The 27,412-nt window shown below is 37.4% G+C and overlaps 1 protein-coding gene across 1 annotated transcript; it reads right to left on the reverse strand.

Moving 5' to 3' along the window:
- Nucleotides 1–27,412, reverse strand: LOC129232450 (zinc transporter ZIP10-like). Its single transcript, XM_054866595.1, is given in 9 exon segments — nucleotides 1–328; nucleotides 5,131–5,318; nucleotides 11,989–12,069; nucleotides 13,752–13,970; nucleotides 17,973–18,231; nucleotides 18,233–18,283; nucleotides 19,498–19,667; nucleotides 22,863–23,034; nucleotides 27,266–27,412. Coding segments are annotated over 9 exon segments (1,431 nt in total). The 3' UTR covers nucleotides 1–184.

Consider the following 27,412-nt stretch of genomic DNA (forward strand, 5'->3'; position numbering starts at 1 on the left):
AATTAAAATAAAGCAATACTCCAAAGGTGGAGTTAGTCGACTCGACTTGTGAACAGCCCAATTAAGACACGGATAATAACTTGAATGGCTTCAGTCAAAATCATCTGACACAGCAGTTATTGGCGAACGATAAAAGCTCTCTTGTGACTATTTCACAGGGGGTGGAGGGACTCTCGATGGCGCATCAGCTGATAATTGCTTGAAGGTCTTGCTCGTAGTTCGCAATGAGTAGCATGATGCTGATGCCAGTAGATATACCCAATACTTGCACGGCTAACTGATATGCTACGGAACTCTGCTCATGTGGCACTGATGAAAGCTCCGGTAACTGGAAAAGAATGGACTGTAATAGCTTCAAAATAATACAACACTTTTCGCATTATTGAAATTGAATAGAAAATTTCGAAAAGGACCTACTGTTAGACCATCGGTTACATGGAACGGCTAATATCCGATTTGTAAGTGGAAATGGACGTATCTATTACTTTATAGGGGTGTTAGTTGGTTTGTTTCAGATGTGCGCTTTTGCCTCTCTATTATTTAGCCTTACTTTTGTAAAAATGAAAATTTGCTCACAGCAACATTTTTTAAATCTAAAGTATCTTCGATCTATATTCTCACAGCAAAAATTGAATTGATTTATTTATTCACAACAAAGCTTTGAGCTTACCATTTTGCTTTTAGGTTCCTGAACGAAATGAAAATATTTTATTTTGCTTTTGTTGTTTCCATGGTAACTATTTTTGTTTCCCCTTATTTTATTTTTGAGAAATTTTATTTTATTTTTGAGATAAATGATTATTTTATTTTTTTATTTTATATTATTTTATTTTTTCTTATTTTATTTTTGAGATAAATGAATAAGGCACTAGTGACATTATAAAACGCGTGCATCATAATCCCATCGTTATTTTCCCTTTTCCCCTGCTCGATTCATTCAGATGGAAGCGTCTTTACTTGGCAGATTGCCAAATTACATACAATCCGTGGTCAAACAGTATTCGCAACCCCAATAAACTATAGTGCAGGAACTGTCTAATGGCGGATGAAAAAGGTAAAACAAACAAATGCCTTAACGTATAACTTGCGTTGACGCTTAGTGAATGACAATAATTTTTCATCGTGTTGGTTGGTGGGAAGCTTTCTTTTCTATTCTTCTGAAATTACATTACACCACAAACTGTCTGAAGCCTATAATTTACCCCAAAGAAAACACGTGCAATGGAATGTTTTACCTTTTTCTTTAGTATTATTAATCACCACAAGGTATCGAATTAGAGCTCTGGAGTTGCGAATCTCGAGTTTTTTCCCCCTCCAAAATTGATCTTTACATTTTTTTTTCATGTATACACGTGTAAATCTACATTTTTTGGCAGAAAAAGTGAATACTGGTGAAAACCAGAAGACTTTTTCCGCAACCAATTTCGAAAAGGTTCGTAGCTCACCGACATTAAGCCGTTTTGAAGACTTTCTGAAGTCATTTGAAGTCTTTCGTGCAGAAGTTGAGCAGTAGTACTGTCTAACCACGGATTGTATGGAAAGGCAAACATCCGGTTTACACGCGGAAATGGAAGCATCTATTAGTTTTCAGGGATGTCAGATTTTGCAGATGTATGTTAGCATCTAAATTAAGACGAGTCTCATTCAAATAAGCGGAATACGCGCATCAAATTTTTATTTTTCCCCTCATTCAGATGAAGTCGCCTTAACTGGATGTTTGCCAATTCCATACAATCCGTGGTCAAACGGTAGATAATAGATGCGGCATCAGAGACGGACGTTGAAGGAAGTTTTTAAGTTAACATCATGGAGGAATATTTTTGTATGAAAATGTTATCCCGATGTTTAAAAATATAGTGAAATGTAAAAGTTGTTTTGCATTTTTTTAAAAATGTGTGTTACATAGTTATTCCGTTTTGCTAATAAAATCACAACCCAAACACTTTATTACGTCGGACCCCGATTTAACGAACCCCTATTTAACGAATTTCGCGATTTAACGAATTTTTCATTTTCCTCGACTAAAATGAAGGCAAAAACCCCTATTTACCAAATAATAAACCCCGATTTAACGAATTATGTTAACAGCCGAAAAATTTAATTCTTGTTAATTTGAGTTAGGAAATACTGAATTGTTTTCCAAATGTTATATCCATATTGTTCGAAATAGAAAAAGATTTTTCTTGGAATCAAATCAGCAATTTTTGATGGGCAAGGGGGCAACCAATGAATAGTGATTTTGATGCAGAAAGCGATAATAAAACTCCAAAACTTACTTTTTCAAATGCTTTACATGGTCTGGAAACTAAAAGCTTATCTCATGCAGTAGGCTGCAAATGATACAGTATTTTCTGAGCTCCATGAAGTCGAAAAAGAACTAATTCGAGTCAAATACCAAGGAAATTGTCAAACATCTATTACCCAGTAGTTTAAATTTTCAAATTAACTAGTGTGTAATAAGTCGTGAAATGCTGAATAAAAAGTTTCTAATTTAGCTTCACTTTCTAATTTTGGATATTTTTGCTTAGTTGCTCATCGAGCCCCATGTGCTGGGCTCAGGGCCGGATTAAGCCAGCACGGGGCCCGTAGCAAATGTTCCCAAGGGGCCCTCGTTTTCGAATGATGTAGTAAACAATATAGCACTTCTTCATGGAGATGGGAGGTGTATTTATAACATAGGTGAATACATAAATTGGATACAGTTTTAGAGCTTTACGATGTTATGATCCCTTTCTATTGCCTCTCGTTATCCCGTTACTACACGTTTTTAACTTTTAATTCCAGAAATGCAATTTTTGGAAGATAAAAGGGAGGGGGTCCGGGGGCTTAGATTCGGAAGAGAAGATTCAGAGGCCATTATTTGGAGAAACTGTAGTCAACGCGGTTGCATCCTATCTTAGGTAAGATGAAAGGGTTCACAGAAACTCTACAGGCGGTTTTTTAAAATTGAAATCTTAAATAAAACTAGATTATCCTTAATGATGTTGTAGGAAGCAGAAAAGTGGTGTTCAAGGAGGTCCCATTGGAAAATTTTTGAATTCATTATCTGTTATTAATCTAAAAACATAATTTTAAGCAAAAATTCTCGAAATTATATACGTTGAAATGGTATTTTTTTTACGTTCTTTGGTGATTTTGGGGCGGAGTTCGCGAAAGCCATCCCCTGGAAATTTCTCGAAAGTGAAGTTGTGAAAACGTGATAGATAGTAGGCCATTGCGGGTTACGTTTCGCTATGCGATGGGGTTCAGACACTCTCCGAGGCAACCCGGAAAATTTTCGAAGTTTAAGTCTTAAAAGTACATTTTAGACCATTGTTAACGATGTTGAAGGGGGAGAGGTACACTCCCATTGGAAATTTTTCAAAATTATAGTCCAAAATACGCATTTTTAGACAGTTATATTAGACGACATTATAACGATGGTATCGGGCTCGGGATTACACCCATGGAAATTTTTCGAAACCGAAGTTCCAGAAAACAGTTTTAGCGGGTTTTCGATTATGTTAAACAATTTTCTTCCTGAATTTTTCTGAATTTCAAGTTCGAATAAAAAAAGTTTTCGGCTACTTTTGGTGATGCAAAAGAAAGGGGTTAGGTTCGGGGCATAGGCGGCAGCTTTTTAGTTCCCTCTCACTCAGAGGAAAAATTTAAAATGATATTTAAAGTCTTTCTTCTACACATAATTATTTTACTTCATCAAAAAATAATATTCTCTTAACAATTCATTTATTTCGCTCAGCATAAGTGTGAAGTCTCAAAATCTTTTTCTTTTCTTCTATCGCATGATCTCTTAATTTTGCTCATTATTGTTCACAGTGCCGGATCTACGGGTCGTGTCACGGGCGGAACATTTTGAGGGTGAAAAATTGACATGAAGTTAAGTAACCAAAAAGAGTGATGACTAATAAATACCTTTTCAGGACTTTAATTTCGAAAGCTTTAAGAAGAAAGCACTTTTAAACAATTTCTGGATGGTAACCCTTTCCCCTCTTTTGTCTAACATCACCAAAGAGAGCCTTAAAATGTGGTTTTAGGATTTGTGCTTTAAGAATTTCAGCATCCTCCTTCCCCTGCTATCAACAAAAAATGCTTAAATTTGAGTTTTTAGAGCCTAAATTCCGAAAAATTCCGGAGAAAGCCCTTAAACCATCTTGATTTCAAAATGTTTAAAAAAATCGAAAGGAGAATACCCACCTACTTTCCTAGCTTCTCAACATTCGGGGGGAAAAGGCTCCAAGGCATCACTCTTTACCTAAAGTTAGAACTAAAGATAGCCTGCGTCTTGAAAATTTCAGTTTCTAACATGGGTTTGCGAAGCAATCCCATTCCCTCCCCCCCCCCCCCGATAACGTCTCCAGTGATAATCTAAAATTACGGTTTGAAACTTGAAGCTAGATTTGTTACTGGGGGAGTTCAGACCCTCATCTCTTTCTCTAATCTTTCCACATAGCTTGAAATTTTGTTTTCATTTATACCATGGGTCGATCTCTCAAACCCTTTCCTCCCAAAGATAGCCTGAAATTGACTTTAGTTTTGAGCACAATTTCAGGAAAGAACCCCTTCCCCTTTAATCTATTGTTAAGAAACAACCATTTTTTTTTTTTTTAAAGGCTTGAATAATCCAGAGAAAATCTAATTCTCCGTTCTCCAAACTTTGCCTAAAATTATAATTTTTAGGTCAGTTTTGAAACTTTTCCGCCCCAACGGAGCTTTTTTGCCTTCCAGGAAGAAAAATCAACTAAAATTGCCTTTTTAAGACTTCAATTGGAAGAAATTTTTTAAAAGCAATCTATTGAAAAAATAAGATTTTTAATTTACCTGAGCATTTAGAAAAGCTAAATAAAAAAGAGAAAGATAGAAAGAAACGCGTTATAAAGTACGGAAAGTAGTTCTTTTTTTCTGGAATTTTTCCTCACGGTTCGGGGCCCCCAGAAGCGCGGGGCCCGTAGCATTTGCTACTTCTGCTCTATGTCTAATCCGGCCCTGGCCGGGCTCCTAAAATGCTCGGCGCCCATTCTTTCTAGACCGCCACAAGTATAAAAATATTGAAGGGTGTCCTGTTATCTAGAGGAAACTTTATTTTACATGTAGTTTTGAACCACCCTATAGTACATAGCTGTATTATCTTACCATGTCGACTAGGGCTATGTAGAGGAACATGCCGGCTGTTCCGGCGAACACCCAGCTGGTGGCGGAGTGGACGTTTCCCAGGGAGACGCCGATGACCATGCCCACGAAGCACAGCACCGAAGACAGCAGGTTGTAGAAGAGGGCCTGCTTCACCTTCATGCCCGTCTTCAGCAGCATCGCGAAATCGCCTGCAATAATAGACAAGAGACGTTTTTTAGACTGTCTGCCACCAGCAGCATTTTTATTCTCACGCAATAAAATTAAACAATTGTCTGACTATATTATTCGAACAACAGATAACTGCGCATGCGCCGAAACTGTTGTGCGAGTTACTATTCCGACAACTGTTGTCTGGTTATGCACGGCCGTCGTACTGTATTACTCAGGCAACAGTTTCTTAAAATACACCGCCAGCTCAGTTATTCCATCCGAGGGCTGCAATTTCGTGTTTTATAGCACTCATCAGCCCGGAATAGGAATCACTCAAATGATTTTTCGCCTCCAGCTCATGTGATTCCTATTCCTGGCTGATGAGTGCTAAAAAGCACGAAAGTGCAGTCCTCGGATGGAACAACTGAGCTGGCGGTGTATTTTAAGCATTTCTGCCTTAGCCCTGGCTTTAGGGCGGTAACTTACTACAAAATATCAGACAACAGTTGTCTGACTTTTTATTCGAAGAACAGATAACTGCGCATGCGCCGAAACTGTTGTGCGAGTTGCTATAATGACAACTGTTGTCTGGTCATACACGGCCATAAAATCAATATCGGAGAAATTCAAATGGACGTTCCTTAACCTCCACTGTCCCATTTTGTACCTGTCGCTTTTTTTTTTTTTGAGCAATCACGATTGCTTATTGTTCTCACTTGACTGTTTTTGACGTTCCTTTGATTTTTCCCACCGCCGCCCTCCGCACCATCACCGTCGACCGGCTCCTCACGATGCTGCTCCTCTAGCGAAAGCCGTCTCCAGGTTGCATTCATGTCCTACACACACGCGCATACATACACAACTACATACACACACAAACACATACACAAATACATACACACATACAAACACATACACACACGCATACATACAGACACTCTCACATACAAACACATACACACACGCATACATACAGACACCCACACATACACACAACTACCCACACATTCATGCCTGCACACAGACACAAACGCATATGCCTACACACATATACACATACCCCCCCACACACACACATTCATACACACAACTACCAACACACTTATGCCAGCACACAGACACATAACCCCTACACACAAACACATACCCCCACACACAAACACACACGCCTACATACACACACTCGTGATTGCGAAAAACATAATTTGAATTCAAGATGTCAAAATTCAAATTTTTTTTTTTTTTTTTTTTATTTACCTAGAAAGTCGCCCGTCAAGGTATGACGGATGAAAATTGCTTCTACACTGGAACGAAGCCATTGCCTGTTTGGTGATATTTTGATAGTTGACATTTTAACCCTATCGATAGTGGATTTAACCCTAAACTCCAGTAGATAGCGTTCATTGTTGATCACTTTTTCGTTTCTTCATTCCCCTGAAATGACAGTCTTACCAGTAAAGCAATTAAGTGACCGGATTCAGTTCAGCCTCGTCACAATAAAGCCTTTCCCTGGATGTTAAACATCACCAAAACATATTATCAAATTATCATGCCGTGGCGCGAGTTTCATTGTTGAAACACGCGGGTTACTCGATCATTGGCTATTATATATAAGAGGATGCGTTTATTTTGATGAGCTTTTTATCGTTGATTTTTTTTTTTTTTTTGAAATCGATTCAAGATTTATTTATGGAAAAAAAATATATTAGCCGCATTGTTTAAAAAGTGCTACTATACTTGATAAGTTCGTTTATTTAATTTTAGAGGATGTGTTTATTTTGATGAGTTTTTTATCGTTGATTATTATTATTATTATTATTATTTTTTTTTTTTTTTTGAAATCGATTTAAGATTTATTTATGGAAAAAAATATGTTAGCCGCATTGTAAAAAAAGTGCTACTATACTTGATAAGTTCGTTTATTTAATTTTATAGGATGTGTTTATTTTGATGAGCTTTTTATCGTTGATTTTTTTTTTTTTTTTTTGAAATCGATTAAAGATTTTTTTATGGAAGAAAAAAATATATTAGCCGCATAGTTTAAAAAGTGTTACTACTTGAACCGTTCGTATTTTTTTTTTAACCTATCTATTTCATCAAATGAGCAAGGCATATTTTCTTTCTAGAAATTAGCGTCAAATGTTAAAAGGATAATTTGCAGTCTCTGCTAATTTAGAGAACATTGATCAAATGCTAGGAAGTCGATGTTGGTATACGGGAAAGTAGGCTCGCTTAATTCTAGACGGAACTTCTTAATTCCTGTGATGTGTCTACTTATTAGATGCAGGTGTGTGAGTATACTCGTTTTTTATCATTTGGCCAAATGTCGGAATTTCTTTCTGTGAATTCTGTACCTCAGTGCTAGACTAACGTAAGTCCAACGAGCTGATGTGTGCATCACATGACTTCCTTTTACTCCAATTTAATGTCATTTCCCCATTATTGGCAATTTTAATGGGATTCAATTGTTTACTCTCTAAATATCACCAACAGTGGCCAAACTAAAACCAAATTTTAAAACAAATTTTTTTTTTTATCTCCAAACTTGTCGCCGGGTTGGCGACAAAACTTGTCAACCAAAAGATTGGCGATATATCGCCAAGTGTCCGACAAATTATAACGCAACTTGAGTTTACATCGAAATTAACAATGATTTCCCCCCAAAAAGAGGCAAAAGACCCTCTTAGGAACATCCGAATGCAACAAAAATTAAAAGTGCACAACTAGACCCTACTAGGAGTCCACGTACCAAATTTCAACTTTCTAGGACATACCGTTTCTGAGTTAATAATATAATACACACATACGCGATAAATACACACATACGCGATAAATACATACATACGTACATAAGGACGCCACGAGAAAATTCGTTGTAATTAACTCGGGAGTCGTCAAAATGGATATTTCTGGTGTCTGTACGTACTTAGGCATATATCCACGTGTGGTTGGGTCGAAAAAAAAAAAAAACTCAACACTCATTCGGGGGTGAGAAAAATGCAAAGTAAGGCCGATTTTTGAGTGAAATTTTTTTCGCGAATGCAATACTTCCTTTTTTGTAAAACGAAGTAAAAAAGGGTATTGTTACGAGTTCGGTGCAGCTTCAAACTTTCTTTAAATGACGACAAAGTTCTTGAGAAAAACAAGGGAGATTTATTTACAGCTATGTACAAGAAATGTAGTAAACAACTGCTAAATTAACCATAGCAGTTAGGCAGATATGGATTAACACCGTAAACTCAACGGTAGCACACGCATTCACATCGAAATACGCACAAACAGAGCGCAAAGGCTTCGCAAAAAGCCCTGGTTTCCTAGCAGCGTATCGACGATCTTCGACGTCGCTCCTCGCCGTGACGCTGAAATCAAAGTCAAGTGGATTCCGGCGTGGCCATTCACGACATCGATTTAACTCGGGCGCGCATGCGCAGAAGAATCAAGTTTTCCCCTCGGCGAGGAACGACGCCGAGGCTGGTTCGCTTATAGGAAACCAAGGCTAAACAGAGTTAATAATCGCTCTCCAGCCAACGGCTGAGACCAGTCTGACTTTTTATCACGCCGCGGAGACTATTTATAAATCCTTGAAAAGTTTCCACAATATTCCATTGTGAAATTTCGATTACGTTCTACCAATTTATCGTATTTTCGTTTTATTCCATTCGCAAATCTTATCGGGGGACCATATACGTCATTCGAATGTAAGGGGGCTGTATAGTCATTACAAGAAACTATTCAGAGGTTAAGTTTACTACCGTAATTTTAGATGAGAGTTAATGGAACAAACGCCAAAAATATCCAGATTACAACAAATTAATCATAAAAATAATTACTTTTTGTAACAGTATTTTCAGGTTATTACTGCTTCATATGTAAAATCTTATTCCATATCAAAAATAAATAAATAAATAAATAAAAATCTTTTTACTATTTATCTGCATTATAAGAGCGCAAGTCCCATCCTTTGTATGCACCGGACAAAAGTTTTTCTGCTCTCCTGCAGAGTAGCGATAGTATGACTTACGTTAGCCTGGCTCTGAGGTACAGAATTGAGAATTCAGCTGTCCCAAAAAATGTAAGTTCAAGGCGCCCCAATTTCCCCAGCTGTAGTCGTGTCATCTACATTAAAGAACTAATAATTCAAGACAATTGTGTAGATACATCTAGTAAAGCATGAAGTATATCTACACATTAATAGCGCAACGACTAAGATTTTATAGCTACGAAACCTCAACTGCCTATTATAGTTTTAGTTCGTAGGAACAACTAAATCTCTCGGTGTTAGAAGTTAGAAATTGCACTTTTATAGCTGTGGAATTTCCATTCATTTTAAAACTACGATTTATATATATTTTTTGACATAATTTGGAGAACACGGATTTAACCAGTTAAAATCACACTCGCTTAGTTATTTTACTAATAAAAAATACACACAAAAAAAGTTCTCAGCCATATTAAAACACATCTTACTACAAAATCAACTGCCAACTTATTAGTTCGAGCAATATTAAAATTGAAAAAATAGATACCCGACAAATCGCTTTTGAAAGGTTCGTCTGAACAACAAGAACAGAAACAAACAAACAAATAAATAGAATTATTCCTCTGCTGTATTATTTATTTATCATCTGCAAAATTTAGATTATGTTTTATCATCAAATCGCAACTCCAATAAACTATAGGGGGCGCTGCAGCCACTGTCTAATGGCGGATGAAAAAGGTAAAACAAACCCACGCCGTAACTTATAACTTGCTTTGACGCTTAGTGAATGACAGTTATTTTTCATCGCGTTTGCGGGAAGCTTTCTTTTCTATTCTTCTGAAGTTACATTACATCACAAACTGTCTGAAGCCTGTAATTTACTCCAAAGAAAATACGTGGAATGGAATGTTTTACCTTTTTCTTTAGTGTTGTTAACCACCGCAAGGTAGCGTATTGGAGCTCTGGAGTTGCGAATCGTTTTTGAAAAGCTCGTCTGAACAACAAGAACAGAAATAAACAAATAAATAAGTAGAATTATTCTTCTGCTGCATTATTTATCGTCTGCAAAAAAATTAGATTATGTTTTATCATGAATTCTAAATACTAATTTCGAGTAAGATTGGCCAAAAAATCAATTATGGTCACATGTGCCCCCATGGCTGAAATACTTAAATCAACCGTCAATCTTGACCAGAACAAGATTTTATATCAGTTCTGGTCACATGTGCCATGACTGAAATACTTAAATCAAACGTCAATCTTGACCAGAACAAGATTTTATATCAGTTAGGTTCACATATGCCCATCACTGAAATACTTAAATCAAACGTCAATATTGACCAGAACAAGATTGTATATCAGTTAGGTTCACATGTGCCCATGACTGAAATACTTAAATCAAACGTCAATCTTGACCAGAACAAGATTTTATATCAGTTAGGTTCACATGTGCCCATCACTGAAATACTTAAATCAAACGTCAATCTTGACCAGAACGAGATTTTATATCAGTTGTGGTCCATGTGCCCATCACTGAAATACTTAAATCAAACGTCAATCTTGACCAGAACAAGATTTTATATCAGTTAGGTTCACATGTGCCCATCACTGAAATACTTAAATCAAACGTCAATCTTGACCAGAACGAGATTTTATATCAGTTGTGGTCCATGTGCCCATCACTGAAATACTTAAATCAAACGTCAATCTTGACCAGAACAAGATTTTTATATCAGTTAGGTTCACATGTGCCCATCACTGAAATACTTAAATCAAACGTCAATCTTGACCAGAACGAGATTTTATATCAGTTGTGGTCCATGTGCCCATCACTGAAATACTTAAATCAAACGTCAATCTTGACCAGAACAAGATTTTATATCAGTTAGGTTCACATGTGCCCATGACTGAAATACTTAAATCAAACGTCAATCTTGACCAGAACAAGATTTTATATCAGTTAGGTTCACATGTGCCCATCACTGAAATACTTAAATCAAACGTCAATCTTGACCAGAACGAGATTTTATATCAGTTGTGGTCCATGTGCCCATCACTGAAATACTTAAATCAAACGTCAATCTTGACCAGAACAAGATTTTATATCAGTTAGGTTCACATGTGCCCATCACTGAAATACTTAAATCAAAACGTCAATCTTGACCAGAACAAGATTTTATATCAGTTAGGTTCACATATGCCCATCACTGAAATACTTAAATTAAACGTCAATATTGACCAGAACAAGATTGTATATCAGTTAGGTTCACAAGTGCCCATGACTGAAATACTTAAATCAAACGTCAATCTTGACCAGAACAAGATTTTAATATCAGTTAGGTTCACATGTGCCCCATGGCTGAAACACTTAAATCAAACGTTAATCTTGACCAGAACAAGACTTTATATCAGTTGGGGTCACATGTGCCCATGACTGAAATATTTAAATCAAACGTCAATCTTGACCAGAACAAGATTTTATATCAGTTGGGGGTCACATGTGGCCCCATGGCTGACAACACTTAAATCAAACGTCAATCTTGACCAGAACAAGATTTTTATATCAGTTGGGGTCACATGTGCCCCATGGCTGAAACACTTAAATCAACACGTTAATCTTGACCAGAACAAGACTTTATATCAGTTGGGGGTCACATGTGCCCATCACTGAAATACTTAAATCAAACGTCAATATTGACCAGAACAAGATTTTACATTTCCATTCTTACCCAGCTCGTGCGGTAACTCGTGGCAAAATACAGCTACAGATGTACTGATGCCCCCTTCGACTCCAAAAGCAAAAGCAGCGCCTGTGGGAAAGGAAAACACGTTCAGAATATTTTGAAATTTTAGAATTGGGTTGTTTCATTCAGTCAAAAGTACTACTTTAAGTCACTGAAATTGATAGAATAAGCAAAAAAAAAACATGGACCCAGACCCAGAAAATACTTTCATTTTCCCAACGCTTAGTTTTAAATTCATTTTTACTTTCTTCTATATCTAATATATAGAAAAAAGTATTGGATTCGTGCAAATTTTCGAATTCCGAATTTTGACGGATTCGAACATTTTGAGGTGTGCTGAGTCCATTTCGACCATTTTTATTTTCTTCCATATCTAAAATATAAAAGAAAGTATTGGATTCGTGCAAATTTTCGAATTTCGAATTTTGACGGATTCGAACATTTTGAGGTGTGCTGAGTCCATTTCGACCATTTTTGGAAAATGTCTGTGTGTGTGTGTGTGTCATATATGTGTGTGACCAGTTTTTTGTGGCCGCTTTACGGCAAAAACTACCGCATGAAATCGAACGAAATTTGGTACAGATATGCGCCCCTATGTGAACTTGTGCCCATTGGTTTTTGGCGCAAATTCCTCCAAGAGGGGTGGAGCAGTGGGAAGTTTCTTGAATTATGTGCGCCTGCTATTCCCCAAGAAGTAACTGGCGGAATGGAACAAAATTTGGTCGATATGTTGCACCTAACAGGCACAGGTGTTGATTGAATTTTGGCATCAATAGCTCAAACGGGGGCTGTGCTATAGAACGTTTTCTGTCGTCAATTGTGACTGCTATATCTCAAGAAATAATGAACGGAATCAAACAAAAATTTATCGACAAGTAGCCCTTCGAGGGTATAAGAGCCGATTCTATTTTTTCGTCAACAGCTGAAAAGGGGGGTAGCGCAATCGAATGTTCTTTCTTTTCCAAATGTATCAGTCATTTTTGAAACACCTTGTATGGTGTAAAAAAACACCATAGGCCGGTAAAATCTTCATGTGTTGCTTGGAGGTCAAAATTCGCATAATGAACAACAACAAACAAAAAAAGAAAAAAGACATTTTTTTAACACAAAGGCACTAATTTTTGTAACTTTTTTAATCGAGCGTGGGAAGAAAAGTTGCCAGTATATACTTTCTTCAAACTAAAACAAAAATCATAGAAATACTTAGTATTTCACCAAGGGGTTTTATTTATTTATTTATTTATTTTTTTTGTAGACATATGAGAAATTTTGAATGAAAAACAAACCATATTCTAAAATACGCACATAACCATTATTACATGTTATATTGTACATGTAGCAATGTTAATAACGTGTAGCAATCGAAAGATTTTTGACAAAAAAAAATATTTGCCCTTGTGTCCCCGTTATCGATGTAAGGTCTTAAAGTCAGCCAAAATTTTCAGAAAAGTGTCAAGTTCAAAGACTTGGCGAAAATTTTCACCGTTTGCGTTTAAGTGCTTGGAAGACGTGTCCTGTTACTCTCTGAAGATTTTGCGGCTTTTCAGCAGACTTTAAGACTTTATTTTTCGACAAAGGAGGCACGAGAGCAAATAACTCATGCATACAGAAACATGTTTTACAATAATCTTTCACTTGCTACTAATTTCTTTATTTCTTCATTCTTTTATTTTCGTAATTAATCTATCGTATGGTTTTCAGGTCAGTGGTTAAGAGATTTATAAAAAAAAGTCAGAAAAACATCTTACCTATTGCCAAACCGTCACAAAAATTGTGTAAGCCGTCGCCCATGATAACCATCCATGCCACAGCCGACACAGACTCTGGAACTTCGTGACTGTGTCCGTGACCGTGGCCTTTATGCTCTGTAACCGTAACCTTAGTTTCAGAGATCTTGTCTTTGATTGGGTAGTTCGTGGAGTCATGGAGTGAGTATTCTGACATCATGTAAGGCTCTGGTTTCAGCACTGAAAATGGTAAAATGTTTTTGAAAATGAAAAAAAAAATCATTGTAGTGCATTATGATGTTGTTGTACACTACTTCCACGATTATGGATATTGTTCTTAGAACCCGTAAAATGAAAGAAAACGGTTTGAAGCACCTGTACAGAATGCGTCTGTCAAGTAGGAAAATGTTGGTAGGTGATAGGAGGTCGCTGTGACCTCCGTAAAAAATTCCCTCTGCGATGATTTTTGTCCAACCATGCGGCAAATTTCAAGACTGCAACGGTAATAATAATAAATAATAATAATTATTATTATCATTAATTTTCATTTTTAAGAAGTAGTGTTCAACAGGTTGAAAATCACCGTCGGCTAGTACGGGGTTCAAAATGATAAATTTGATTGATTCACGTGTTTGAAGAAAGAAGAATTAACTTAATAAATGAATGCCTCAATTGCCAAATCGATTAACTCTACTTTTTGAAAAAATCCTCATTTCTGCTGTAATAGTGCTTAATCAATGCTTAACATGTGAATTTATATTAAAGTTTTGGCTCAGTACATTTCTGACCACGTGATGGCAGAAAACGTAACACGAGGGCCTGTTCACTCCTATGGATAACACCACCATCTTCATAACGTTTCTCTACTTTTTTGTTTTATGGAGTTACTCGATTTGGCAATTTCCAAATCCAAATGTGAGTTTTATATATTTCTCGTGTTACAAACTAACAAAAATTGAACTGAAGCTTTGAATTAGAAGAACGAGGCAACTTTGTTGAATCAACTTTCGAACGAGCTGTCATCAAGAAGCGTAACCTGATAGAAAAGTGAAGGAATCGGCTCTGCAGCGAGCTAGTTGAGTCAACTCGGTTCAGCTTTAACAGCGTTCTGGGCCAGCTGCTCGAATGAAATCGGCAAATAAAAAAAAAAGCTGATTCAACTAAGTTGCTTCGTGTGAACACAATGAAAAACACCAGTCAACTATTTGACACTCAACTTTTTTCGAAGAGTTGATTCAACTAAGTTGCCTAATGTGGACACAATAAAAAACCCAGTCAACTAGTTGACACCCAACTTTTTTCGAAGAGTTGATTCAGCTAAGTGGTCTAGTATGAACACAAGAAAAACATCAGTCAACTAGTTGATAGGTAACTTTTTCGAAGAGTTGAATCAACTAAGTTGCCTCGTGTGAACACAATAAAAAACACCAGTCAACTAGTTGACAGGCAACTTTTTCGAAGAGTTGATTCCGCTGAACCTAGTGCGTAAGAGGTCTTGCAATTGCCATTTGTCTTGAGTTTTGCAGCCGTGTCCCGAATTTTTGGTTTATTCCTAGTTTCACCGATAGTTCTGCGGTGTCAGCTTTTCTAATCAAAAGAACTGAACTGAACTCGAACTTTGTTTAACTGTAACCGTACCCGCATGCATTTTGTTTTACTCGCGCGTTCTCTGTTCTTCCACTGCTCGCGGAGAGAATTTAAATCATATAGTCGTTCCTTTAAATGTATAAGAAAAGTGTGTATATATCTAAATTTTCGTAATAAAATGACAAAAAGAATCATCTGTATTCTTGTCACAGCTTACACTTTAAGCAGGTACTTGACTTCATCAAAATATCAGTACCTGTAGTTCAAATCCCCCCTCCCTCCACTTGATCTATTAAAAGGCATGATTGGAACTGAAAAACAGGGGGCAGGGGTGATTTTATGTCGAGAAAACTGGTGGGACTCTGAATTTTTTTTAGAGAAGATCATTTAAATCTTAATGACGCTAAAATTCAATAGCTCAATTCTTTTTCTTAGTGTCACCTTCAGGGCCCGCTTTCACCTAACCAGCCCCCCACCACCTTTGACTACTTTTTTTTTTTTTTTTTTTGGTGCCCCAGCCACTTTTGGCAGGAATACATTCCAAATAACTACAGTCCGTATATGACTTTAAGAGAATGCAGTTTTGTTTTTGCTATGGAATCATCAGCCTGAAGTGGTTAGCACTCGAGCAGCAGACAGATGTTCTTGCATTGAAGCTGAGATTACCGACAAACTGGTAGCTAAAATAAATTTAGCCCACTAGCAAGAGTCTTCAAGCGTGGATACGGTTCAACTCGTAATATGAATATTGTAGTAATCGCTACTAGCTGTTCCAAAAATGATTGATACGTCTGAAATTCCAATAAAAACTAAACGGGCAGCGATAGAAATAAACCGTTTGTTGTGTTAGGCTTGGGACAACAATAACTTTCCAGACACACAAATTTTAAAAATTAGTTACAATGTTTCTCAACAGATGGCGCTACAGTTAGTTTAAAAAGTATAAAAGAAATCGCAGTCTGTAAGATCGCCAAAATGACCGGTAATTTGAAAAATCAATAAAAACTAAACGGGCAGCGACAGAAATACACTGTTTATTTGCAATATGCTTGAAAAAACTGTAAATTTTCAGACAGTCACACCTGCAGCCTCCTCTTAATACCTGCAGCGCCATCTGTTGAGGAACATTGTAATTAATTTTGAAAGTTTTTTTTGTGAGAAAATATACTGTTGTCCCAAGCAAAATGCAACAAACGGTACATTTCTATCGCTGCCCGTTTAGCTTTTATTGATTTTTCAAATGTGTCAGTCATTTTTGGAACATCCTGTAAAAGCTAATGTGATGGACTGTACAATTCTGCTCTTGGTGGGATAAGCGGGCTTTCAGTATATTGCATGTAGCCTTAAGAAAGGGGTTGTTTCCTCCAGTTGAAAGTACTACTTTTAGTCACAGAAATTGATAGAATAAGCAAAAAAAAAAAAAAAAAGGAAAATTTATTTGAATTCTGAAATTTTGAATGCAAATTATGTTTTTCGCAATCACAGACTGAGACAGGACCCTACTCATTGGAGTTATTGTTTCTAGAAACGGCTCCTGCCCCCCCCCCCCCCAAGTCTGCCTCTCCTCCTGGGCGGTTACTTGTGCATAGTTGTGTGTGTGCGTAGACCTGTGTGTATGCACGTAGGCGTGTGTGAGTGTATGGGTGTGAAGTCGTGTGAGTGTATGTGTGTGAAGTCGTGTGTGTGTATGTGTGTGAACGTGCGTGTGTGTAGGACATGGACGCCTCCGACCAGGAGAAGCGGATAGCTCCAAACCGGAGTAGCCGCGCCGCCAGCAGAGGACGGTGGGCGGTGGTGCTGCAGATTCTTCTAGTTCAAGTTGAAAAAGGCACGGACGCCAAAAACGGTCAAATGAAAGCAATAAGCAATCGTGATTGCTCAAAAAAACATGGACCCAGAAAATACTTTCATTTTCCCCAACAGTTATTATTTAATTATTTTTTTTAAATGCCCAATTTTTCAAACAAGGCGTGGTCTTGCTGACGTCACAAATGATGTCCTTTGGCGCAGTTTTCACTGCGTTTCCACGTTATGATAATCAAGCAGCGAATTAAAAATTGCCTAAACGCTTGTTATCAACCATATCGTTGCTAGTACACGTGGGTAAAAATGCGATTTAAATATTGTGCTCTTCTGAATGGCAACAGTGAATGGCATTTCATCATGTGTGATGTCATCGGCAGAAGCGTTAAACAATGAAAGGCGCACCGATTAAAGGAATTTTTTAAAAATATTAAACTTAGTCTATTATTTAAAAAGTAGTCAGATCCTACGTTTTTAAGCATGCTCTTTGAGAAATAAATACTTTTAAAATTCTGGAAACTACCCCATGGCTGAAGATTAGTAACTTATTGCTTATTACCTAACTTTTTACCTTCAATTTACGAGTTGACCCGCACCATTGCTAGCGGACGATAGCAATGGTTGCTAACTCGCTGGTGTGCTCATTTCATTTTTAGCTACCAGTTTTCTGGTAATCTCTGCTTCAATGGGAGAACACCTGCTTCCGGCTCGGCTATTGACTGATTCAGACTGATGAGTCCATAACAAGGATGAAACTGCAGTTTCTGGGTATCATCACCGGGCTGTCGGTATATTGCATGAAACACAACTTCATTTCATCTTCACAAACCACGAGAAGAGATTTTTACTTACTTTGGGTCAATTCCTTTTCGTTTCCAACTAAATCCGTAGAGTTTCTTTTGTAATGAGACAATTTCTTTCCAACAATTCCATGAGAAACGTCGTCGCCAAGAGAATTTGAAAACACTGCTTGGAACATTTTGGAATCTTCTTCCTTCTTCTGTTTCCTGGCGGCAGTTAACGCGCCAAGAAGTCTTTCGGCGATGAAAAAGAAGAAAATACCGCCAAGTGCCGCAAATCCTCGCCAAATGGCGGTTTTTTTCGGCCGAATCGGCTGCTATTGAGCTATCGTGTGAGTGGGCTCCTTCGCCGCCAAGCATTGCCTAGAGTTTAAAGGAGAAAACGTGTTGTATAAAACATTCAAATCTTCACTTTGAAATAAAGAAATACCTACAAAAACACACACAGATACTCTCTGACCATTGATTACATGGAAAAGCTAATATCCGGTTCAAAAGCGGAAGTTGACGTATCTATTAGTTTATAGGGGTGTTAGTTGTTTTGTTACAGATGTGCACTTTTGTCTCTCTATTATTTTGTCCCAGTTTTGTAAAATTGAAAATTTGCTCACAGCAATATTTTTTTAATCTAAAGTATAGTCGATCTATATTCTCACAGCAAATATTAATCGATTTATTTATTCACAACACAGTTTTGAGCTTATCATTTTGCTTTTACATTTCCGAACGAAATGAAAACATTTTATTTTCCTTTTTTGTTGTTCCCATAGTAACAATTTTTATTTCCCCTCATTTTAATTGTAGAGAATGCAATAAATAAATAAGGCACTATTGACATTATAAAACGCGTGTATCAATATCCCATTGCTATTTTCCATTATCCCCTATAGTTTGACCATGAATTGTATGTAATTGGGCAATCTGCCAAGTAAAGACGATTCCATATGAATGAATCTCGCAGGGGAGAAAGGAAAATAACGATGGGCTTTTGATGCACGCGTTTTATAACGTCACTAGTGCCGTATTTATTTATTGCATTCTCGAAAAATAAAATACGGGGAAACAAAAATAGTTACCATGGAAACAACAGAAAGAAAAGAAAATATTTTCCTTTCGTTCAGGAACGTAAAAGCAAAATGGTAAGCTCAAAACTTTGTTGTGAATAAATAATTTAATTTGTTTCTGCTGTGAGAAACAAATCGACTCTAACTAAATCGATCGACTATACTTTAGATTTAAAAAATGTTGCTGTGAGCAAATTTGCGTTTTAAAAAAAGTAAGGCTAAGTAATAGAGAGGCCAAAGGGCACATCTGAAACAAACCAACACCCCTATTAACTAATAGATACGTCCATTTCCGCCTATAAACCGGATATTAGCCTTTCAATGTAATCGATGGTCAGACCATACTAGATTAATTCAGATGGAAGCGTTTTTACTTGGCCGATTGCCAAATTACATACAATCCGTGGTCAAACAATAGATACGTACAGATTTTAATAGCATAGACAAGTAATTTTTGTTTCCAAAACTTATAATCTTTCAAAAAAAGTTTAAAATTTTTTTTTTTCTCCTTACGTGAGGCATCAGGTGCAGCAAGGCATCTCCTGACAAACTACCAATGGCTAAGCCAACCAAGAATTGTAGAAGCGTGTGGTAGAACCATTTTTGCATGATGGGGATGACAGCCACACTCAGCAGGCCGCAAAGGCTGATGACGATGACAGCCAAGCAAGAATACATCCATTCTGCGGAGGAGAAAAAATGAGAATCAATCCTCAGGTTGCATGGAACAGATCCGCAGTCGACTAGAGCGGAACAAACTGAATCGTTTTCTTTAGAGGAAAGGTTATTCAAAACTCTTTTACATGGTAGTACTTGGAAAAAAATGGTGGGGTATCAGTGGTGTGTATTTCTGAGAGTAAAATGGTTTGCAGGCAGAGGCGGCGATTGGGACTGAAAAGTGGGGGGGGGGGGGCAAAAAAAAACCTACAGCTAAACGCCAAAGGATTTTTAGATTAGATTTAGATTGATTTTAGGTTTATTAGCAAAAACACACATACATAACAAACAGTAAGCAAAATAAAATAAAATCAAGTTACTTAAACACAATAAAACATACAACTTGAATTACAAACGACAATCACAAAACATTAAAAAATTCTAAATTGTAGTTCAACATGAATTAGTAGTAAGAATTCAACACTAAAGAGCGCCAAAGGCACTGTCCGCAGTGTTATTAAATCAGTTTAATTTGGAGTACAAACACATAAATATGTATTAAACAATGTAATATTTACAAATTATATATATATATATATATATATATATATATATATATATATATATATATATATATATATATATATATATATATATATATATATATATATATATACGGCAGCCAAAAAGAGAGAGAGAGAGAGAAAATTTTTTTTTGCTAAGAGCTCAACTCACGTAAAGATGTCACAAACACTTGGTAATAATTTCATTCGCAACTCCAATAAACTATAGGGGGCGCTGAAGTCACTGTCTAATGGCGGATGAAAAAGGTAAAACAAACAAGCGCTGTAACTCATAACTTGCTTTGACGCTTAATCAATGACAGTAATTTTTCATCGTGTTTGTGGGAAGCTTTCTTTTCTATTCTTCTGAAATTACATTACACAACGAACGGTCTGAAGCCTGTAATTTACCCCAAAGAAAACACGTGGTACGGAATGTTTTACCTTTTTCGGTAGTATTGTTAATCGCTGCAAGGTAGCGCATTAGAGCTCTGGAGTTGCGAATAAGCCGATGGCTGGTTGTGGGTGCTTTTCGGTATTTTGGAAAATGTGAGCTAAATTATATTTTTAAATGGATGAAGTAGCACTTGTTTTTTGAATAACTTGAATTGATGTAGTGATAAGCAGTTCTCTTGCTGAGTGAAGTGAGTGGTGCGAAGAAACCAAATTAAAAATGAGTGTAGAAATTGTTCGCCTGGAACTATCTGTGAATATAATTTGGTGATGTATTTGATTTTGGTTCTTTTGTTGCTTTTGTCTGCGCTGCATAATTCAGGAGAGTTAGTTCCTTTAAGCTAGCAATGAATACGTGAACTAAAAATTACCGCTTGAGCTAAATAATGTTTCGTGAACAAATATACAAAGTAAAACAAAAAAATATGATCTGAAAATTTTGACATGTCTGCTTTTCTTGTAATTTCTAGTTTTGATTTATAAATTTTAAAATAAAATAAATAAAATCGTAAAAGGGGGGGGGTTGCGCCCCCCCCACATAATCGCCGCCACTGGTTGGAGGTCAAACCGCCCTCCCAAAATCTTGTTTTTAACACTTACCAATCCTAGTATGGTAGTTTGTATACATATATATGAGCTGTCGTGACCAACGTCCACCCCCCCCCCTTACTGGCTGAGTCAGTACTCTATCTGTATTCACCCATTTCAACACTGCGGGAATGATTGGCAATTTGTGTAGGGGCACACATTGGATAGGCCGTTATTATCTGCCACAGAGAACGGTGTGACTGACCATGGTCCCACTTAATTCTTACAGGCCGTGACAATCGCTGAAACCCATGGCAACAAAGAGGGCGCTACAGGAAACCCCTGTTTCCATTACGTTGCCATTGATTGGAGGATGCAGGGGTTCCCATCAGCGCCTCTGGCGGTCAAAATGCGCGACGTCCAATCAAAAATAAACAAACTTTGAAACGTTGACATTGATTGGTGGATGCATGAGCGAGTCATAGTTGTATCGGTTTAATGCAGAAAAGTCAGAAATTGTCAAGGCCCGTTAAGCGTCAGCGCCATCTAGTGAGGCCATGGACTGCCTTAACCACCGTCACCTCCAAAGTTTCCACATAAAGCTGAAAGGAAGAGACAAGAATTGTCTCCAACAAAGAACGGCGATGACTGACTTAATAATCAATCGTAGTCATCTGCACCTCCAACAAAGAACGTTACCACTTACTAGTCACCCCCACAGTTTGTACATGATGCAGATGGGAATAACGCCTAATCTTTAAAATTCTACTAAAATTCTGTGAGTTTGTACTTAGAAAGTGATGAAATGTAACTTTTGTTTTCGCGCCTACGAAGCTAGAATTCAATGTTTCGTTCAAATAGAAATGTAGTACATCTTTACTTAAAGCTGAAAGTCTCTCTGTCTGGATCTCTGTGACGCGCATAGTGCCTAGACTGTTCGGTAGATTTTCATGAAATTTGGCACAGAATTAGTTTGTAGCATGGGGGGTGCACCTCGAAGTGATTTTTCGAAATTTGATTTTGTTCTTTTTTTATTCCTCTTTTAAGAACATTTTCCTGAGCAAAATTATCATAAGATGGACGAGTAAATTAGCAAGTTATCACAACGTGGAACCGTAACATGGGCAAGCCAATTGGCGAGAAATTCACCATACATTATTTGTAAATATACAGGCGAACCAAAAGACCTTTTAATTTTCTACTACGGGCAAAGCCGTGCCGGTACCACTAGTAAATAAATAAGTCTGTGTCTCTGGATGTCTGTTACGCGCACAGCGCCTAGACCGTTCGGCCGATTTTCATGAAATTTGGCACAGAATTAGTTTGTAGTATGAAGGTGTATGAAGGTACCTTGAAGCGATTTTTTGAAAATTTGACTTTGTTCCTTATCTATTCCAATTTTAAGAATACTTTACCCAGCGAATTGTCATAACATGGACGAGCAAATTACCATAACGAGGGCGAGCAAATTAATACAGCATATTGGCGAGAAATTCATCATTCATTATTTGTAAATATACAGCTGAACCAAATGACCTTTTAATTTTCTACTACGGGCAAAGCCGAGCGAGTACCGCTAGTTAAGAAATAAACATGTCAGTTTGCAAGCAGATCAATTTGGAACACAGATCGTACGAAAGAAAAAAAAAGTAGTTTCTGAGAAAAGTGTGTATTTACGGTCCATTGTGACCACGCCGCTGCTTTTCTTGTGGGCGTGGCTTCGAAACATACAGTGGCCTTGATCCAGCTCGTAGATGATGGCCGGACACAGGTGCAGGAAGCTGACCGGATTGAGACTGCTCGTCTGGTTGATGCCGAAGGTTTCTAGGATCTCCTTTGGGCTCAGGCACTGTTCAAAAAAAAAAAAAAAAAAAACACAGATTAATAAGTAGCAGGGGTGCCACAAGGAGGATTATGGCGCAAGATGTGCCATCAAAGTCTGGGAGGGGGGGGGGGGGGAGGGACTATTTATTTATTTTTATTTATTGGTTAACTTTCTACTTTTATTTAAATATATTTATTGATTAATTTATTGATTTATTTTTAATTTAAATTATTTAATTAATTTTATTTTATTCTGTTTATACTTTATTTCATTTATTTATTTAGTTTGTGTTTGTGTGTGCGTTTTGTTTTTTTTCTGTGTCATTGGTGTGACACAATTTCTCTTATAAAATGAGAAAAAAAAAATAGTTTAAAATAAATAAATGAATGAATAATTAAAAAATATTTGAAAAATAAAATAAAATAAAAAAAGACAGCTAAAAAATAAAAAGGGGAAAAAGAGTCGAGAAAAGGTTTCGGGGGGAATTTGCACCATTGAACTTGGGGCGATGGGCACCTCTGATAAGTAGCAGTCAAAAAAGCATAGTAAAACATGCTTCTGGACGCATAAATTATTTGCCCTTGTGTCCCCATTATTGTACTATGAGGTCTTAGGGCTGCTCCACACGAGGCAATTTAGTTGAACCACCTTTCGGAACAGGCGGGACGGTTATTAAGAACACTAAAAACTTTTGTGTGACCTTACTCCATAAAATCGGTAGCAGCTAAGTTGCCTCCACGACTCTGGAGTAACTTGATTGATGTAACTGGTGTAAAGTTACACATCGCTTGTGGAAGATTACACCATGGAAATGTAACTACAGCGCACGCTTGTGGAAGGTTACACCATGGAAATGTAACTACAGCGTACGCTTGTGAAAGTTACACCAAGGAAATGTAACTACAGCGTACGCTTGTGGAAGGTTACACCATGGAAATGTAACTACAGCGTACGGTTGTGGAAGGTTACACCATGGAAATGTAACTACAGCGTACGCTTGTGGAAGGTTACACCATGGAATTGTAACTACAGCGTACGGTTGTGGGAGGTTACACCATGGAATTGTAACTACAGCGTACGCTTGTGAAAGTTACGCCATGGAAATGTAACTACAGCGTACGCTTGTGGAAGGTTACACCATGGAATTGTAACTACAGCGTACGGTTGTGGGAGGTTACACCATGGAATTGTAACTACAGCGTACGCTTGTGAAAGTTACACCATGGAATTGTAACTACAGCGTACGCTTGTGAAAGTTACACCATGGAATTGTAACTACAGCGTACGCTTGTGAAAGTTACACCATGGAAATGTAACTACAGCGCAGAGCTAGATAATATAGACGCACGCCGTGCGCGGATACATCCCGCCGACGTGTGGATACATCGCCGCGGAGTTGCACATCGACCGGTAATCGTAAAAGTTCACACTCTTCACTTCGAATTCGTTTTAAATTAATACTGATATTATTTATTCAGATTGTAAAAATTATTACCGGATAGTATATACATCCGCGCGTTTGGTGAATGTATTCGCTGCGAGCACGCGCATCTCGCGATAATCGTTCAAATTCTTGCTTCTAATTTGATTTAAACTGATATTATATAATTGATTTGTAAAAATTATGAATAGATAGATAGTATATATGCAAGCGCGTTAGGTGAGTATATTCGCTGCTGTGCGGATACATTCGTTGCGGGCACGCACATGTCGCGATAACCGTTCAAGTTCTCAATCTTTACTTCTATTTTTTTTTGAAATTAATACTGCGAATGTAAAACGTAGTAATCATAGCTAGATAATATAGACGGACGCAGGTACATTCGCTGCTGTAAAAAAATATTTGGTGCTGTGCGAATACATTCATTGCGGATATGCGCATCTCGCCATAATCGTCAGTTAATGTTCTAGTTTCCAACCTGTCCTTTTTTCCTTGTGTTAAAAAAATTACAAACAAATTTTTGGCACTCATATCAAATCACAAAAGCACCAGTGGCTTTAAAGCTTATCATATGGGGCCAGCAAGTTCGCACCTGCCGTATTTTTCGAAGTTTGCACCGCACCCGGCGTAAGCGCCGCGCTTTCAGTTTAACAAACACTGCTGTGAAAGAAAAGTTCTTTCTGTTAGTTTTTGTTTTTTTGAATATATCTGAAACCCCGTTTAAACAGATTAAATATTTCAAAAAAAGAATTTCTTAACAACTTTCTTAACAAATTACCCTAGATCCAACAATCACGGATGTGAGTTTACGAATGCAAAGATATCTGCTAAAAGAAGCTTAGTTTTAAAATTTTGAAATTTAACTTAGGGGTCTTTGCATCCATAGGCTCACATAATTGGCATGACAATTAGTTCCTTGTAACCTCAAAGCACCTGCAATCATTTGCAATTTTGTGCTTTATAACGCTGTTTCAGTCAACGAACTTTAACAAAATGTATTTATTTTTTATGATTAAAAATGGTTTTTGGAATCAGAATCCTCCCCTCCCCCCCCCCCCCCCCCCTCGTTTTTTTTTTTTTTTTTTTTTTTTTTTACGTGATATACAACTATTAACTTGCACATACTTTTGAGTTGCTTGTGCAGATACTTTATATTTTTATCTGACTCTGCTACAGCATACGCTTGTGGACGGTTACACCATGGAAATGTAACTACAGCGTAATGTCTCACTAAATTCTGCGTAACGTTACACCAGAATTTTCTGTGTGCTTACAGAGAAATTGCTTGAATCGTTACGCATTAGCAAAAATTAAGCTTTCATAAGACTTTCTTGAACGATTTATCCAGTTAATGCTTTTTAACAACCAATATACACCATTTATCTTAGTATACAATATTTATTTATTTTGATATACGAACAAGACATTTCTATCGCACTAAGAGAGGAAATGACCTGAGCGGCGTCCGAACCCACAACTCGAATATCAGACTCCCTAAGTTGCTTACCAAATGAGGTTCAATAAAACCAGCAAGAATTTTCAATTTGGAACAAGAGAAGAATTTTACCAAAAGTCGTCAAGAAGAAATTTCGGCGCGGCAGCAAGAATTTTTTTTCTGAATAATATTCATGTAAGATGGTGCACCACCCCATGTTGGGCTTTAGGTGCTGAATGTATGGCAGCAACATTTCTTAAATAGCAGTTTTATTATTCATGCATTTCGTACGAAATCTAGACCGTGCTCGCCCAATCTTTTACCATGTGGTTTTTAACCATGGGGATTTCGTAACGGTGTTGTGTATCTGCGACATGTTCCCGATATCTCAACTTTCAAAACTAGAAAAACGTTACAGGTAGGCTAAATTATTCCCCCCCCCTCCCCCACCCAGAAGCGTGGCAAATATTGTGCATTCTATGCAGTACCTGGAAAATCTCGATGTTGGTCATATTGAACCTCATTTTTTGGTAAAAATCATATTTTGTGAATAAAATTTATGCATATTTTATCAGTTAGCATTTAATTCTTCAATAGTCACAGTAATGCGCCTTTTAAACGCCAAAATTTCCCCTGGTGGCAATTTTTTGAACTAATTTTTTTTATTTCAGAAATCGAAATCCCATGGTCTACTGTGTATGCCCATGAAATTTGGCAAGGTTTCGTCCAATACTTCACTCGCTAGAGGGCTCTGAACACCTCAAGTTATTTTATAACCACCCTGTATTACATGAAATACACTGCCAGGTCAGTCATTTCCAGCCGAGGACTGCAGTTTCGTGCTTATTAGCACCCATCAGCCCGGCATAGGAAAGTGACTGAGCTGGAGATGGAAAACCTCTTATGGAAGCCAAGAGTGCCAAACAAACTGGTAGCTAATATAGAATTAGCGCAGACCAGACGAGTGACCGAAACAATGGTTCGGTTCAACTCGAATATTGAAGGCAAGGCATGGTATATTCAGTAAATTACCGTCCAATAGCCAGGGCTAAAGCAGAAATACGTGAAATACACCGCCAGCTCAGTCATTTCCAGCCGAGGACTGCAGTAAGATGCCGGGCTGATGAGTGCTAATAAGCACGAAACGGCAGTCCTCGGCTGGAAATGACTGAGCTGGCGGTGTATTTCATGTATTTCTGCTTTAGCCCTGGCTATTGGGCGGTAATTTACTGAATACACCCTGTACTGTATCCAAAGCAAGTTTCTTCAAATATCTCGAAAATTCATTTCTGCAGATACTGTCATTTACCTGCCTAAGGCAGAATGATTCACGGTATTATGTATGAAAGTGCATTAAAATTTCTCAATTCATACATTACCTGTTCGATGATTATTTCAGGTCCATGGTTTTCCAGCTCCCGATGCTGATCTACGAGAGAGGACAGATTCACCAGTAATTCAGGGATGTCTTCATCTCGCACCTGATAACGGTAAATATGCTCAGATGAATCCAGGTTGCTGTTCAT

The sequence above is a fragment of the Uloborus diversus genome, unplaced genomic scaffold, assembly GCF_026930045.1.
Source record: "Uloborus diversus isolate 005 unplaced genomic scaffold, Udiv.v.3.1 scaffold_12, whole genome shotgun sequence".
Lineage (NCBI taxonomy): Eukaryota > Metazoa > Arthropoda > Arachnida > Araneae > Uloboridae > Uloborus > Uloborus diversus.